Below are 17,713 nucleotides of genomic sequence, written 5' to 3'. Positions count from 1 at the left end.
AACTGTAAAAAGGGGGTACCTTTTAGTATAGGTGAAGCTGAACACTTATTTCAATTCAGAATAAAATTATTGCTCACAAATTAAGATTTCTAAATTTTGTGGAGAATTTCTAAGAGGGAAATGGACATTTTTTTTCTTATTTGGTTTTTTGAATGTAAGAACGGAACTCAGGAAGTAGAGAAAATCAACTTCTACTTGCCTTTTCCTTACATAAAATGAACAACCAAAAGAATATGACATATACCAAGAATATTTTGTTTACTATTGTGGAATGAAGATGAGCTGCTCCAAGGAATGTGACAAGAAGGAGAAGCCTATTTTGTCTTTTTCTATAGAAGCAATCTTAAAAAACCCATCTACTGAGGCTTGCCTCCACAATACGGTGACCTGCAATAGTCAAACTGAAGTGGCTCAAAAGTTCAGTTCTAAGCCACTTTTGGACAGGTATAAAGGTAGGAAATTTGTTCTAGTTTATGAAACATATGAACATTCTTATCCCTTTGCATGATTTTCAAATTGATTTAAAAAAACAACAACACTTGAAGTGTGTTGAATTCATATTTCAGCATAATTGTTAATGTTCTTATGGCTTCTATGGAAATTTTGACCATGCTTTATGGTACATTAATATGACATATGACATTTTAAATCAAAGTTTATTTTCCAGATAACAAAATAGTACCATAAATTGTCAGGTTTGCTTTCCTAGTTTCTTTTTCTTTTACATTTTAATAGATAGATATATTATACACTTAATAAGAACACTTATGTATGTATTCATTAAGTGTTTTTGTCCAGGTTGTGTGTATGTGTCTTTTTTATCTTTAAAGACAATTTTTCTAGACTAAATTTGAACAAATTGTTTAAGAATATCTTTTCTTTAAAATGTTATGTCACACCCAGAGTTTTAAACATATTAATTTGTTGCCTTATAAATGGGGGAGAAAATTCTTAAGGAACAACTGATAAGTTTGTGCAAGAAATGTTATTGAACTAGTTTTGATGGGGGAAAAAATATCAATTATGTAGATTCTGATAAGGACAAGGGACATAGCCTGAAAAGGCTATGCTTTTCATTAAGTAATATGGGAACCAAAATGAAGCAACTACCTAGCAGATAATACAAAAGATAATACAAAAAATACAGATAATTAATACTTAATTACTAAATACTTAATACTTAATTACTAAATACTTAATACTTAATTACTAAATACTTAATACTTAAAATACAGATAATTAATACTTAAAATACAGATAATTAATACTTAATTACTAAATACTTAATACTTAAAATACAGATAATTAATACTTAAAATACAGATAATTAATACTTAATTACTAAATACTTAATACTTAAAATACAGATATATTAAAATACTTCTTTAATAGATGACTATCCAGCTTTTTTTTTTATGTCCACCACCTTTCTAGACAATTGGTTCCATGGTTATATTCTTCCTGAAGTTTAAGTCCATTCTTCCTACCTTCTTGGGACAATTGAGAATAGATGTTGACATTCTTCAGCTGATATCTCTCTAGGAATTTCAAGAATGCCATCATAAACTTCCCCTACATTATTCGAAGCAAAGCATGCTTAGTTTCCACATGATTAAATATGAAGGAGTAGAAAACAGGAGGAGATGAAGTCTGACAGTGTATCTTCTCCTTATGGGCTGGTTTGAAATCTGAAAGTTTAAACCACTTCATGTCATGTGGAAATTGCACAAGTGTTAGTCTACTGAAGAGCCCAAAGCTAGCAGGCACACGTAGAGAAGCAGTTGCAATGCACATGCTTTAAGAGATGATGTATAAACACTGTAGTAGCTACTATAATGGAAAGTCTGTACTAATCTCCAGAACTGAAGTTGTACTTGAGTCTGCTGTGCTAATTCATGTGCACAAAGTATTAGTCTACACTGCTGGTTAAACAAGCTATGAAATGCCAATTTTATTATGAAAGTAAACCTGAGTCCTCAAACACCCAACTGCTAAATAAAAGCTTGCACTGTTAAGGCAACATTGTGAATTACCTTCGTGCAAAATGTGCTTTGTTTACAGATACAGATGGTAATGGGAAACAGACAAAAATCTCTTTCCAAACATATGCATTATGTGGTCATGATAATTTCGCATTCCAATATTTTGGAAAGATGTCAGTTGGAGTAGTCCATTTCAAGCCCATTTTAAAATCTCTTCAAACATTTTGAAAATGAGATGTTTTAAATTTTAAAGTGTTTTTTTCTGTTATTTAAATTAGGCCGCAATAGGCTCCTTCTTCCAACAACCCCTCCTAACATGCTTTGAAATTGTTGAATGCAATTAGAATCTAAAAGTAGAAGAAATGTGTGAAAAACACACCATCCTCTTAGCCTTTCCTAAGGTGGAGTATTGGGGTCTTTCCTGATATGTAGATTTCAGTGCCCAGAATTTTCAGCAATGGCTGGGGATTTGTGAGAGATTACATATAGTAGTTGAAGAATGTCCAAGGGAAGAAAAACATCCGCAGTCATTAAGAAGTACTCGTAGGCAATTTTATGCAATTGTTCATTTAATTTTTCTATTCTTCATGAACTTATCATCTTTTCTAAACACGAACCAAAAAATGCTAGTAGTATTTAATTATGGTTAACATCCATTGTCACAGGTACTTGAACAGTCCTAACTTAGTCCAGCATTTGGTTTCTCAAAGTAGCCTTCTGGGTGCTAATAAGAAGACACTAGGAACATGCCCCCTTGCCAGTTATTATTCCTTCATCACTGGTGTATAGAAGAATGCTTTCTCAAGCTCAGACAGGTCATTGACAATCCAAGGTTAATATTCCTTGATAGGCCTATCCCCCATGAATTTATCGAACTTCCTTTTTAAAACTATCTGAGCTCATGATTACCACCATTTTTCATGGGTAATGAATTCCAAAGGTTAATTATTTACTGTGTTAAGAATTACTTGTTTTTACCTTTTCTAAATCTCTTTCCTATCAGCTTCACTTGATAACATCATTGGTCCAAGACAGATAAAAAGTTATTCCTGCAAAATCTCCATGTCATGAATGCTTTTATCTCCTCCTCTCAGTCCCAGTTTTTTTAGTGTGTATATATGTATGTATGTATGTGTATGTATATATGTGTATATGATGTGATGACTAGAATGATATACTGCATTCTACATGCATACTGTATATAGCCTTGATTCCTTGTTCTTTGTATTTTTTGTCTCATTCCTGATGATCCAAAGCATGGAATTTGCTGCTGGGCTCTATGTTGATATCTTTATTGGTACTCACAATTCACTATGATCCAGAGCCTTTTCCTAGTTGGTTACAGACTGCTCAAACTTCATTAGAGGTTTTAGAATGCAAAATATTAGTGGGGTTCACCAATAAAAGCATTACTTTACACTTACTTAATTGTACCCCTATTTGTGCTCAGGGGAAATTAAAAAAACAAAACCCAGCCTTATTCCTAAATAATGCTCCTTAATCACAGCTGATGAGTTCTACAATCTTACCTGCTTCCTCACAAAACACATCTGTTCCTTTTTGCCATTACTTTTGTAACCTCCCACTACAATTTAGATTTTTAATTTTTTAAGAGCCTTAAAAAATGGCAGTTCAGGATAATAATGTAGAATAAAAAAGCCAACTGGGTGACTTTGAACCAATCACTCTCTCTCTCCTAGCCCAAACCACCTTAGAGAGCAGTTGCTATGAGGAAAAAATAGTAAGCAGAGGTATTAGAGATGTAGGCTGGGTAGGATAAAAATATTTTCAGGTAACATGACTTTGGCAGTGTGATATTCTAAAGAACAGATTAGAAAACCAACAGAATAAGTACAAGCATTTTAGATATCAACTGTTACTCAGTAATGTATTTTAATGATAGGATAAAATAGTTACTGAAGAAGGCTATCCTGGAACTATTTTAATCCAAAGCCTCTTTAAGTCTTATTGGATTGAGTAGCATATAAACTGCAATAAGTAAACATACATACATACATATATTCCTATAGATGAAAGCAGTTTTGTTTAAGCATCCTTTGTGGAACAAAGGTTCTAATTTTTGTGGCTGAAATTCTGCCGTTAAATTTCATCAGCACCATCTCAATATGTTTTGGGAAATAAGATGGCTATGTGAAATTTAGTCTAAAGTAAAGTACCTTTGATCTTTGGGCCCTATAAATACTTTATATTTCCCTATAAAAAGAAAAAAGATGCTCAAATCAAGGTTAACTCATAATAACTACATAGATGTGTAGTTTTGTGGCGACAGTGCCTAAATGTATTGCCTTTAAGGGTTTTTCTTTTTTAACATCCCCAGTAGTTTCCCATCTGATTATGGAATGGATTCAATTTTCTTCATTTTTTAAAATTAGGCAAGCAAGATCAGTTAGATGCTGCATTAGCTATAGGCATCAAACAATGCTAAATGTCCCCTTTGAGTCAAATTCAACTCTACTTCCATGAAGCTTTCCTGTCAATAGCAATAAAGTATTTACCATTGCCTTTCTCTGGATATTTTTTTCAACTTCCCTGTTTAATATATAACTCTTAGTTGGGGCGAATCAGCCAGAGCTGGCTAGGTTCTACCCTTCATATTTTATATCTAATATATGAAGTGAAGTTTTAGATGATAATTTATGAACTATCAGAACAAAGTTCTCTTCAGCAATAATTTGAATTCTTCTGCTAGAAGCTTCACATCTATATTACTGTGAAATATGCATTTCGTTGCAGCCTTTTGCAAGCTTGCTATCACATTAGAAGACATGCTTGTCATTCATATTATTATGCAGGCCTACAGAAAATTTTCAATGAACATTTTAAAGTTGGAATATGTATAACAGCCTTTACATTTTTATGAGTGTGTGCCTTACTTCTCTATCTTAAAAGGTCTACTATTATTCCTTTACTGAACTACTATGCCCCCCCCCACGATTTTGCATCAGCTATCTGTCTTTAATCTTTCTTTGAAATAATTTTGCCTAAAGTGAATTCAACTATATTACTTATATTTTTTCCTCCTCATCTTACTGCATAGGTAGATGCTGAGCAGTTTGAACCAAACCTTGAAGCCATTTCTCAATCGATTATTAACATTTCCCTCAGTCTGCGCCAAGCTAAAATGTCACCATTACTAGAAGTCAAATGCTACATTTACCAAAGAAAATGTCATTCTGCCTCCAAAGCCCTTTGCTCAACACCATCTTCCCTCTCATAACATCTCAGTTTTTACCTATTCTTCTTTCACTTAGAGGGGTTATTTTAAAAATTTCAACCAAACTTAATTTTCTATTTGTTTTTGTTTTCGATAGAAGGAAGCTACTAAAAATATTGAGAAGATTGGCATCTTCACAATGTGAGAAAAATTGGGGGAATCATATGGAATAAATTACACAGTCTTTGCATATTCTATGGTCACTTTAATTTATTAGAATTGACATTTTTATAGATCTTTTGTGCACATGTGGCAAGCAGAAATTCAGGAGCCAAGCATTTAAGTGCACAGAAATACTGGATTTACCAGAAGGAAAGGCTAATTTCTCCTAAAGAATGTACTTATAAATGAGCATCTTGTTAGATTCACTAAGAATCAATGGAAGCAGATCAGGGGGGTTTTTTCCCCCTCTTTTAACCTTTTTATAGTGCAGTGGGAGGGGGAAGTAATAAACTTAAAATCAGAGACATTCGCAAGTATCATGATTACCAACTTTCCTCAGATGAGGACTATGGTTCCCTTTCTGAATTGGATGGTTCAGACCTTTACACTGTGGTCAAAATCATAGCCCTGACTGCATAATCATCTTGAATTTTTTGACACACATGTACTCCAGTCTTCCTTTAGTGACTGTCTTGTTTAGTGACTATTCACAGTTACAGCAGTGATGGAAAAGTAATTTTATGACCAATCCTTACATTTATGACGTCACAAGCCTGTAAAGCAAAGGGAAGCTTAACTAAGAGAAGCATAATCACAATTTCACTTAATGATCACTTTTCTTCATGATCCAGTTGCTGGTCCCAATTGTGATTGCTAAACAAGAACTACCACTTCCCTTTTTATTTTTATTTTTTACAGATCAAATGCTGCACAGGGCTTGACTTTTGAATGCTGGGGCTGTATTCCCAAATATAATGGATAATGCCAGGTTTTAATTATTGCTTTATTTTTATTTAAATTAACAATTATGGTTCACTAATACTTCTGGTGCTTTGCGCTTTGGATCCTGGCCGCGAAAATCTAGGAGTTGAAGTTCACATATCTTAAGGTTTGAAAATCATTGATGAACAGAAAATGAATCCACCCACAGTTGTTGCTTTGAATGGCAAGAAAACCAGTTTGGTTGATAATAAAACCATAATAAAAAATGTTCATTCTGACACCGACCCTTTATCTTAAATTAACTCTTTACTAAATTCAGAATGCTCTCATGTTCCCAGGGAAAGCTATAGCTGAAAATATTTTGCCTTATTATTGCACAACTACCAAGAATTATTAGAATTAATTGTCCAAATTGCCATTGTGTGCAAATGGACAGTGAAGGTAGGGCAGGCCCATTTTTGTCTTAGTGCTAGTTTTTAAAAAGAGAACTAAGTAAACACATATGTTTTATCCTGAACAACTGACCCAGAAGAGAGGTAGAATGAAAAATGTGTTTCTTTGCTCTGACATTTGTCTTCACTGCATGAATAATGACACTTTCAGATTGCATGGATTATTAAAACTAACTGAAATAATCAGTAATGGTTGTCAAAAAGAAAAGAAAAGTTCCATTAGCCAACCAAATGAAATGTCATTCTGTTTAATTATTATTACATGTGTTTCTTTTCCTTATTTCATTGCCAGACCACAAATCTCAAAAGGTCACATGCTTGGCTTGTATTCAGGTGTATTTGGATGCTCACAAGTTTGTAATCACCTAAAAAGAATCATATTTCATCCATGGCTATTTCTTGGCTAATGTTTTTAGCCAAATTCTGATTACCTTTTTTTCTTGCGCCTTTTCCACCCTTGTTTCTTCTAGTTGAAAGTTCCCTCTTTTCATGAGATATAGGCCTACTGGATTATTCTTCCCATAGAAGAATAACAGAGTTGGAAGGGACCTTGGAGGTCTTCTAGTCCAACCCTCTGCTTATGCAGAAGACCCTATACCATTCCAGACAAATGGCTGTCCAATCTCTTCTTAAAAACCTCCAGTGATAGAGTACCCACAACTTCTGGAGGAAAGCCAATCCACTGATTAATTGTTCTCACTGTCAGGAAATTTCTAGTTGTAATTTGCTTCCTTTCTTGATTAGTTTCCATCCATTGCTTCTTGTTCTGCTTTCAGGTACTTTGGAGAATAGGCTGGCCCCATCTTCGTTGTGACAGCTTTGTGACAAGGATATTGAAACACTGCTATCATATCATCATTTTCATTAAACTAGACATACCCAATTCCAGCAACCATTCTTTATATGTTTTAGCTTCCAGTCCACTAATCATCTTTGTTGCTCTTCTCTGCACTCTTTCTAGAGTCTCAACATCTTTTATATAATGGTAATCAAAACTAAAACCAATGTTCCAACTGTGATCTTACCAAGGCATAATAAAGCAGTACTAACACTTTTTGGGCACTCTATGTACTGTCCCATTCACTCACATTTTTTTATTTATTTATTTTATTTGTCACAACAGTATATATAAGCATAAGCATGAAAATAACTATATATGAGTCCTTCGGGAGAAGGGCAGTATAGAAATTAAATTATAAATTATAAATTGTAAATAAGCATATATATGAACATAAGTATGTAATAACTATGTTAATTGGATATAATGAAAGGAAACAATAGGACAGGAACGGTAGGCACGTTTGTGCTCTTATGCACACCCCTTATAGACCTCTTTATTTATTTATTTATAATTTAATTTCTATACCGCCCTTCTCCCGAAGGATCAGGGCGGTTTACAGCCGTATTAAAAACTAACACAGAATACAAACAACAAATTTAAAAACAAAATTAAAACCAAATATTTAACAGGCCAAATCAAACTAAAACGGTCATAGACCGACATAAAACCCATTTAAAATTTCGATTTAAAATTCCGCTTAGGCCAGTCCCGCATGATGAAATAATAAGGTCTTAAGTTCGCGTTTGAAGGTCCGGAGGTCGGGGAGTTGGCGCAACCCCGGAGGCAGCTCATTCCAAAGGGCCGTGCCGCCACAGAGAAGGCTCTCCCCCTGGGGGCCGCCAACCGACATTGTTTGGTCGACGGCACCCTGAGAAGGCCCACCTTGTAGGAGCGCACAGGTCGATGGGAAGCTATCGGTGGCAGAAGGCGGTCTTGTAAATAGCCCGTCCTAAGCCATGGAGTGCTTTAAAGGTGATAACCAGCACCTTGAATTGCACCCAGAAGGCTACCAGCAGCCAGTGCAGGCCACGCAGGATAGGTGTTATATGGAAGCAACGAGGTGCTCCCTCTATCACCCGTGCAGCCGCATTCTGGACTAGCTGGAGCCTCCTGGTGCTCTTCAAGAGGAGCCCCATGTAGAGAGCATTGCAATAGTCCAGACGGGAAGTGACAAGGGCATGAGTGACCGTGCGTAGGGAGTCCCGGTCTAGGAAGGGCGAATCAGGCGAACTGGCGAATCAGGAGAACCTGATAAAATGCTCCCCTGGTGACGGAATGAGGTGAGGTCAATAGTAGAGAGTTTTTGGTTAAAGCTTTGGGAATTTTGAGAAGAGACCACAGAGTCAGGTAGTGTGTTCCAAGCATTAACAACTCTGTTATAGAAGTCATATTTTCTGCAATCAAGATTGAAACGGTTAACATTGAGTTTAAATCTATTGTTTGCTCTTGTATTGTTATGATTGAAGCTGAAGTAGTCTTCAACAGGAAGGACATTGCAATAGATGATTCTATGATTGAAGCTGAAGTAGTCTTCAACAGGAAGGACATTGCAATAGATGATTCTATGAGTTAAACACAGATCCTGTCGAAGGCGGCAGAGTTCTAAGTTTTCTAAATTCAAGATTTCAAGTCTGGTGGCATAAGGTATTTTGTTGTATTCAAAGGAGTGGAGATGTCATGTCCCACTCCCACTCCGACGACCGGGTCAAGGAAGTCTGTATCAAACGTGGCAACGACGCCTCTGCAGCTTGCCAAATTCCTTAGAGATTTATCAGGGCAGGCAGGAGTCCAAATTGTGACTTCACCGATAGAGTTCGATATCAGCAAACTAGATGAGACTTTGCTTGACTCAAGGTTGGAATGCCAAAAGCAGGTCCTTTATGTAGGCTGTGGGGTGTGGCTCCATGACAAAGCATTTATCCAGGCCTGTCCCTCCCTTCCTTCTGCTGGCGTCGCCTCTCAGATCTCCGGAAGCGAGGATTCTCCCAATCTGAATTCTCATCAGCTGGATCTGCTGTCAGTAATTCCAGCACGTGGCTGGCTTCCTGCTCACACGCTGTAGGAGTGAAGTTTATCGGGCTTGTCTGTTCACTCCTGACATCCTCTCCAGGCATGGGGCCAGGGCCGGGGGCTGGAGGCATGACAGGCCATTCATCTTCATTATCAGACTCGGAGTCTGATAACAGGCCCAGGTGGAGACAGGAAGGGCCCGGCTGAGGAGAGGAGGGAGGACGAGGCACAACAGGAGAACTCTTCTTGTAAAATATTTCTGGAAACATTCAATTGTATTGATGTCTGAAATGTGGTATGGGTTCCAGACAGGCGAGCTGTATTCAAGAATTGGTCTAGCAAATGTTTTATAAGCTCTGGTTAGCAGTGTAGTGTTTCTGGAGAAGAAGCTACATAAGATTAGGTTTGCAACTCTTAAAGCCTTTTTTGCGATGAGTTGCAGTGGGCTTTGGCACTTAGATCATTTGATATGAAAACTCCAAGGTCTTTAACGGGGTGGGGGTCATCTATAAGTTAATGTCCATCGAGCTTGTATTTAGTGTTCAGATTCTTTTTTCCAATGTGTAAGACAGAGCATTTGCTGGTTGAGATTTGGACTTGCCAAGTTTCTGACCATTCTGACACAAAATCAAGGTCTTTTTGAAGGGTAGCTGTATTGTTGGTAGTGTTAAATATTTTGACATCGTCAGCAAAGAGAACACAATTACTTTTAATATGGTCACAGAGATCATTAATGTATAATATAAAGAGTGTTGGTCCAAGAACACTGCCTTGGGGAACGCCGCTATTGACAAGAACAGGATTTGATAGGGCACTGCCTATTTTGATCACTTGTTATCTGTTTGACAGGAATGCTGTTATCCAATTATGGAGGGGTCCAGAGATGCCGTAGGATTTTAGTTTTAGGAGAAGTTTGTCATGTATCACTGAATCAAAAGCTTTGCAGAAGTCTATGTAAATTGCATTTATTGTTTTGCCTTGATCAAGATTTGTAGTCCATACGTTTTTGCAGTGAAGAAGTTGTAAGTTACATGATAATTTTTTCTGAAACCAAATTGTTTATTAGAGAGTAGATTGTTTGTTTCTAGGTGGAGGGTAATGGATTGGTTGATGATAGATTCCATAACTTTACAGGTGACACAGCATAGAGAGATAGGTCTGTAATTTTCAACTAAGCTGGGGTCTCCTTTTTTGAAGACAGCGATGACCGTGGCTAGTGGCCAAAGTTTGGGAAGGGAACTGGTCATGAAGGCTTTTCCAAAGATTATGCTTAGGGGTTCTGCTATATTAGAGGAAAGCTTTTTTAAGAAGTATGCACATAGTCCATCAGGTCCTATAGATAGGGCTGGTTTCAGTTTGTGAAGAGCTTTTTCAACATTTTCTTCAGTGAAAACTATATGTATTAGGTTGTTGTTGGTGCGGTTGGGGAATGTCGGGTATGAGCCATTACTGTTAACAAAGACTGAGCCGAAGAATGTGTTAAAGAGGTTTGCTTTAACTGTTTCATCATTATTTTCTTTGCCGTTAGATTCTTTTAGTGGTGGGATGGATCTCGAGTCATTAAGTTTGCTGTTCACAAAATTATAAAAAGCACGATTGGAATATGTGTGCAGACGGTCTTCTTCTTGCTTGGTGTGGTAATTGGTGCATTCAATTTTTATTTGGTTGCATATATCTGTGTAGCAGTTTTTGAAATTAGCTACATGTCCCTTTTTGTTTTTTCTCCAAAGTGATTTTTTTTTTTGGATTGAAGCTTTTTTATTGATATGGGTAATTTGTTTTTTTTTTTATTTTGGTGGTGGTTTGTGGTACATAGAGTTTAATGACTCTATTGACTAGGACAGAGTAGGAAAACTCTGTAGTGGTCTTCAGCAGTGATACAGGTTGAGAATAGTGATGGTGAGTTAGTGGGTTTATTATTATTATTATTATTATTATTATTATTATTATTATTATTATTATTATTATTATTATTAATTTATTTATTTATTATTCCCCAGCAATTCCTTTCACTAAAAACCCACAACTGTCCCAATTAAGTCCACACAAAAGCAGGCCAATGCTAGTCTATAAAGCAATAGCCAGTGAGTCCACAAGGCACTTGAAAGTTTCCCAAACAAGATAAATCTACTAGGCAAAATTAAATCCACAATACCAGAGCGTGCATGAGGCAAGACAAGTCCAGAGTTCAAAGGCACAATCCAAAGTGAAAGCACAGGATCAATCCAAGGCAAGATTGGAATCACAATAACCAGGAACTACACAGCTAAGAAATAAAAATGTTGTTCCCAGTATCATCTCTATCTATCTGCTGTGTTAAATAGCCAACTTCTGGTGCAGCCTATCAAGAGGGATGAGGTTGCTTCATCATGAGTAATCAGGCTGACATTCGTTGCTCTTGCCTTTTCTCTGCCCTATGTGTTCTAGCATCGGGTGCAGAAGGCAGTTCTTCCTCATCATTACTAACCAGCTGAAACTGCATGCTTTCCCAATCTGAAAGCTGTCTTGCTGCAGCTTTGCTTCAGCCAAATCATTCTCAGCTCCCCTCCTGGTGTGCCTGGGACTGGTTTGTCCACCTCTGAACTTACATCTGGAGATGTAAGGAAGCATCTGGAGGGTGTCATCACTCCCTGGTTGCCCACAGAGATGTTCCAGTGACTCAAGGCCTTTCCCAATCCATAGATGGACTAGAACATCTGGAATTGGCAGCAAAGGCAGCAAGGCAGGGGTGATACAGTTCTACAGAGGATGAGTTCATCATCTGCATCTCTATAACCGTCTGGTTTGGCTCTACAACCCAACAAGACAGACACAGACTTCAGAGGATAATTAGAACTGCAGAAAAAACAATTGCTACCAACCTGCCTTCCATTAAGGATCTGTATACTGTATGAGCCAAAAAGAGGGCGGTGAAAATATTTACAGATCCCTCACATCCAGGACATAAACTGTTTCAACTCCTACCCTCAAAATGACGCTATAGAGCACTGCACACCAGAACAACTAGACATAAGAATAGTTTTTTCCCAAATGCCATCACTCTGCTAAACAAATAATTCCCTCAACACTGTCAAACTATTCACTAAGTCTGCATTACTATTAATCTTCTCATCGTTCCTATCACCCGTCTCCTCCCACTTATGATTGTATGACTGTAACTTTGTTGCTTGTATCCTTACGATTTATATTGATATTGATTGGTTCCTGATTGCTTATTTGTATCCTATGACTATCTATTTATTACATCATCATTATCCTTCTCAGATTAAGAATTGGATGTGTGCCATGTGTATGTTGTTTTAACAGCTTCTAAAAGAACAGAAGCAAGGAATGTAAAGATAGTGATAAAACTCATTGAGAGAGCAAGAAGCCTATTTGAGATGAAGTAGTTAAAACGCAACAGCTCCTGACCAATGTGCTGCGTTCAGTTTATATAAAAAAAGAACAGATAACATCAGACAGCTTATAAATGCTCTACTATAGAAAACAGATAAGAAATTCAACTATCTCCACCAATTCAGAAACACTACTCTTCTAAATAATAAGAGCCTTTGGGATCATATCAAAAATTCAGTTTTTCCAACCCTGTTAATTTTACTGTGTGGTGTAATCGTTCCCAAAATTCCCGGTATCTGTAGCTACTCCACACAATGCACAAACAAATCTAAGTTTGCTATAAGAAAAGCTGTCAATTACTGCCTTCATAGGAAAGAGCTAACTTTGAATTTGAAGGTAACTATCGATTTCAAGGCTGTGAAAGTTGGACCATAAGAAAGGCTGAGCACCAAAGAATTGAGGCCTTTGAACTATGGTGCTGGAGAAGATTCCTGAGAGTCCCATGGACTGCAAGGTGAACAAACAAGTCAGTCCTAGAGGAGATCAACTCTGATTGCTCCTTAGAAGGTCAAATCCTGAAGATGAAACTGAAATACTTTGGCCACTTAATGAGAAGGAAGGACTCACTGGAGAAGAGCCTAATGTTGGGAAAGATTGAGGGAAAAAGAAGAAAGGGACGACAGAGAATGAAGTGGCTGGATGGAGTCACCGAAGCAGTAGGCATGATCTTAAATAGACTCCAGAGGATGATAGAGGACAGGAAGGCCTGGAAGAACGTTGTCCATGGGGTTGTGATGGGTCAGACATGACTTTGCAACTAACAACAAAATCAATTTCAATGGTTTAATATAGCCTCCGGAGAACACTACTCAGTTTTGGCAATTGACACTATTTATTTATTTATTTATTTATTTATTTATTTATTTTATTTTATTTTATTTTATTTTTTATTTATTTATTTATTTATTTATTTATTTATTTATTTAGAGTATGGCATACAATGTCAGGGAAATCTACACATGCTAGACATACAATGCAGCCCTGACATCTAGAATGCTACTTCATTCTATTTAGCCATTGCACACTTATCCTTGGTTCACTGTGGGGAGCAAACTAGCTTTAGGAACTAGTGGCACTAGGATTGCTGGCACTAGTAACTAGTGGCACTAGGATTGCTGGCTCTTCTGAGTTCCTCCACCAGTCTCACCTCACTTCACCTCATGTTGCAATTCCTTGCATACAGCCAGGTCCAGTGCCTGCTTCCCAGTGGTAGGTTTCAAAATTTTTTACTACCGGTTCTGTGGGTGTGGCTTGGTGTGCATGGCATGGCATGGCTTGGTGGGTGTGGCTTGGGCATGGCAGGGGAAGGTTACCGCAAAATCCCCATTTCCTCCCAATCATCTGGGACTTAGGAGACAGAGAATAGATGGGGATGGGGCCAGTCAGAATTTTTAGTACTGGTTCTCTGAACTACTCAAAATTTCCTCTACCGGTTCTCCAGAACTGGTCAGAACCTGCTGAAACCCACCCTGCAGCTTCCACTCTCTGCACACAAGGAATGTAGCTAGGTTTTTTCCCATCAAAGTGGTACCCATTTATCTACTTGCAATATTGCAGGCTTTCGAACTGCTGGGTAGGCAGGAACTAGGGAATGAATGAGGGGAGCTCATTCTGTGTCGGAGAGCCAGGCTCGAACCATCAGAGTGCAGATTATTTCTGGCTGGCAGTTTCAGTATCGTTAAGCGCATACTGGAACTGCATACCCTTGGCAATTGACATCATATCTGACATGCAAATCTCTAGCTTTGTTGATTGAAAGGCTTAATAAACTTTAATGTCTACTTTCTACCGGAGCAGGTGCCTTGTGTGTCATTCATGGAAAAGAGGATCATGGTCTTTCTAGTTTCTGAGATGGGAGGATCAACTACTTTGATTATTTGACCCTGAAGACTTGGAGCAATCTCATCCCAACAATGAGTAATTTTGAATTTGCATTCACTTTACAGATGATTTTGAGACTCCTTTTGAAGTAGAAATCTCATGGATGAAATATCTGGCCTAATCTTTGGAAGCCTTTGCTTCCTTTCTCCCTTGAATGATGCTTGATTAAAAGTTCTAGATAATGTACAGTTTGCAGTCCCTTTTGTATCATTTCAGTTAGTCCTAACAAAAAACTTCCCCGGCTGTGTATTTTTAATCAGTTTATCCCCTCATTGTGATGACTTAAAATTCCTGATAAATGGCAGAATTGGACAAGCTACTATTTCTATAGGCTGTACAGGTAGTCCTCGACTTACAATCAGAATTGAGCCCAAAATTTCTGTGGTTAAGTGAGACATTTGTTATGTGAGTTTTGCCCCATTTTATGACCTTTCTTGCCACAGTTGTTAAGTGAATCACTGCAATTGATAAATTAATAATAATGAACTTGTTTAATGTTTAATGAATCTGGCTTCCCCATTGACTTTGCTTTTCAGAAGGCCGCAAAAGGCGCTCACATGACCTTAGGACATAGGAATGATCATAAGTATGAACCAGTTGCCCAAGCATTTGAATTTTGATCACATGATCATGAGGCTGCTACAAAGGTCGTAAATATGAAAAATAGTCATAAGTCACTTTTTCAGTGCTGTGGCAACTTTGAACAGTCACTAAATGAACTATCGTAAGTCGAGGATTACCTGTATTCAACTGCCAGGGCAGCACATTTCCCACTGCCCAATCAAAATTTCTTCCCCCCAATCTCTCAATGCTATATTGTGCTGTAATGGCAACAATTGGCAACAGGATGCAGTGGATAATCCCACTGCTACCTCTGCTTGTATGTGTCTTTCCCAGTGGGAGTGGGTCCTCTGCAGCCACAGTGCAGAATTTTTCTTCTGATTGTTCTACCGGTTGCCATTAATTTCATTTTCTTTATATTTAATGTTATGTTTAAATTACTCATATTTGGTATAGACCAGGGGTATTGAACTCGATTTCGCTGAGGGCCAAATCAGGGTTGTGTTTGACCTCGAGTGGCCAGGTTGGGTGTGGCCTGCTCAACATTACTTCGTGTCAGGGGCACCAGTGGTGGCCTGAGCGTTCTGCTAGTGAAAACATGCTCTTGAGCTCCATTTTCAGCTGCAACAACTTCCTGCAACCCTCTGCCAGCAAACACGGAGTTCAGGCGGGCCGCCCGCATTTTCATTGGTAAAGGCACCGCAGGCCAGCTCTGTGCTGTTTCCAGGGTGGCCCCACAGGCCAGATCTAAGTACTCTCTGGCCGGATCTGGCCCCCGGGCCTTAAGTTTGACACCCCTGGTATAGACAATAACAGATATTAAATAGTCCCCTGGCAGTATAGTATATGAAGTAGAATTCTGACCCCCAGAAAGCTACATCTCTAAGAAATATGCTTAGGACACTGTATGGCTGGGATAATAACAATAGTAGCAGGTGTCAAACCTGGAAGTAGAACCTGCAAGCAGCACACCCTACAGGCAGCTAATGCACAAAGGTTAACTAAGTTATTTTCAGCCATGTTGCTGTAATCTCTCCAGAACTGAATAAAGCTTCTCCATATCAGTTACCATCAAATCTCTTTTTGGACTCCTACATTATTTTCTTCCATGCTTCATTTGCTTTCATTATATTGGCAGCTCAGCAAGGAACCTCTCAAAACACAGTTAACGTTGAATAGATTTTTCATGAGAGGGATCTCTCTCTCTTGCACCCACACCCACACAGATAGACAGACACAAACACACACACTCATTCACTTTTGTTGTAAGGTTTGTTTTTTTAATCACTCGGTGTTGTTTTTTAAGTGTGTAAAGTTTTCCTGTTTTTCATGCCAGAGGTTTTTCTCCTACTCTTCATTGCAGCCATCCGCTTCAGTAATTAAGTGTCTGTGATTGGTACCTAGGTGAAGGCAGCTTTTGTCTGAAAGGCTTTGGTCTAAAAGAAATTAAACGAAGCCTTTAAACATTCCAGCGTCCTGCTGCTCCATTTCTGCAATGCCCCAATAGATATCAGCAGGAAGCTAAATGTGATGCTTCAGTGGCAGAAGGCTCTAGCCTGAGCCATTTGCGTGCATCCAATTAGAACCATTCTCCCAGCTAAACTAATTCTTTTAATAAGGGGTGAGAAGATGCTCTGATAAAAATTAGCTACGGTACCATATTCTAAATTCCAAGTCTCTTCGTAATCAAATAAATAGACTCTTCAGTTTGTCGGAGAAGTAATATGTCCTCCTTTTGTTCTTTTTCTAATGAACAGGCTATCCTACATTTTCACGAGAAGGCCAATGTTTTCCACATTACTCATGAATCAATGATCAATATCATCATCATCATATCTCCAAGTGCCACTTACTCTTTCCTTCATCTCTAGGTATAAATTAAATATATTGTGAGGAGAGACAGACTATTGAGCTGTGCATACTTTGAAAATTATTTGGAAGAAATGCTTCAGATTTCAGATTGGCACATTACTTGTCTGTTATTCAGTAAGGAAACAGCACATTTTGTTATGTCACCATGTATTCTTGTAACATGTCCCACTGCTTTAAGAGTCACCTTCTTAAAACAGTGGAATATTTTTTTTTCAGGCTTGCATAGAAGTTGGAAAAAGGATGTAGCTGATCTAAATAGTAGCAAAGAGATGCTGGGTTCATGTTATGCCTGATGTACTTCTTTCAAATCATTTTGAACTATGCATTGTTCTATTAGATCTTGTCCATATAGTTTAAAACGAAGAAACAAAATTCATACAATTCCAGCATGTTCCAACTCATAAGAGGAGCAACGCTTTCAGATGTTTCAAAGATACAGGCATCAAGGACTAATAAGTTGCTCTATGCACTCATGGTGTGAAGTAAGAGACCTTCTTAAAAGTGTCTTCAACTCATAGGCTATATAAAAGAAGGACTTTGTATCTTGGTAAAAATATTGCCCCAACACCATTAAAACTCTTCTTAAAAATACTTCAAA

At 37.8% G+C, this 17,713-nt stretch overlaps 1 protein-coding gene across 1 annotated transcript in view; it reads left to right on the top strand.

Annotated features, from left to right (window-relative positions):
- Nucleotides 1–271: 271 nt before the first annotated feature.
- ISX (intestine specific homeobox) overlaps nucleotides 272–17,713 on the top strand; it is a 48,000-nt gene continuing 30,558 nt past the window's right edge. Inside the window, exon 1 of the mRNA XM_058191673.1 lies at nucleotides 272–452. Within this exon, the coding sequence (XP_058047656.1) occupies nucleotides 272–452 (181 nt within the window). The remainder of the gene's footprint in view (nucleotides 453–17,713) is intronic.

Source organism: Ahaetulla prasina, chromosome 7, assembly GCF_028640845.1.
Source record: "Ahaetulla prasina isolate Xishuangbanna chromosome 7, ASM2864084v1, whole genome shotgun sequence".
Classification (NCBI taxonomy): domain Eukaryota; kingdom Metazoa; phylum Chordata; class Lepidosauria; order Squamata; family Colubridae; genus Ahaetulla; species Ahaetulla prasina.
The sequence above is the reverse complement of the archived record's forward strand: the minus strand, read 5'-3'. Positions and strand labels throughout refer to the sequence as shown.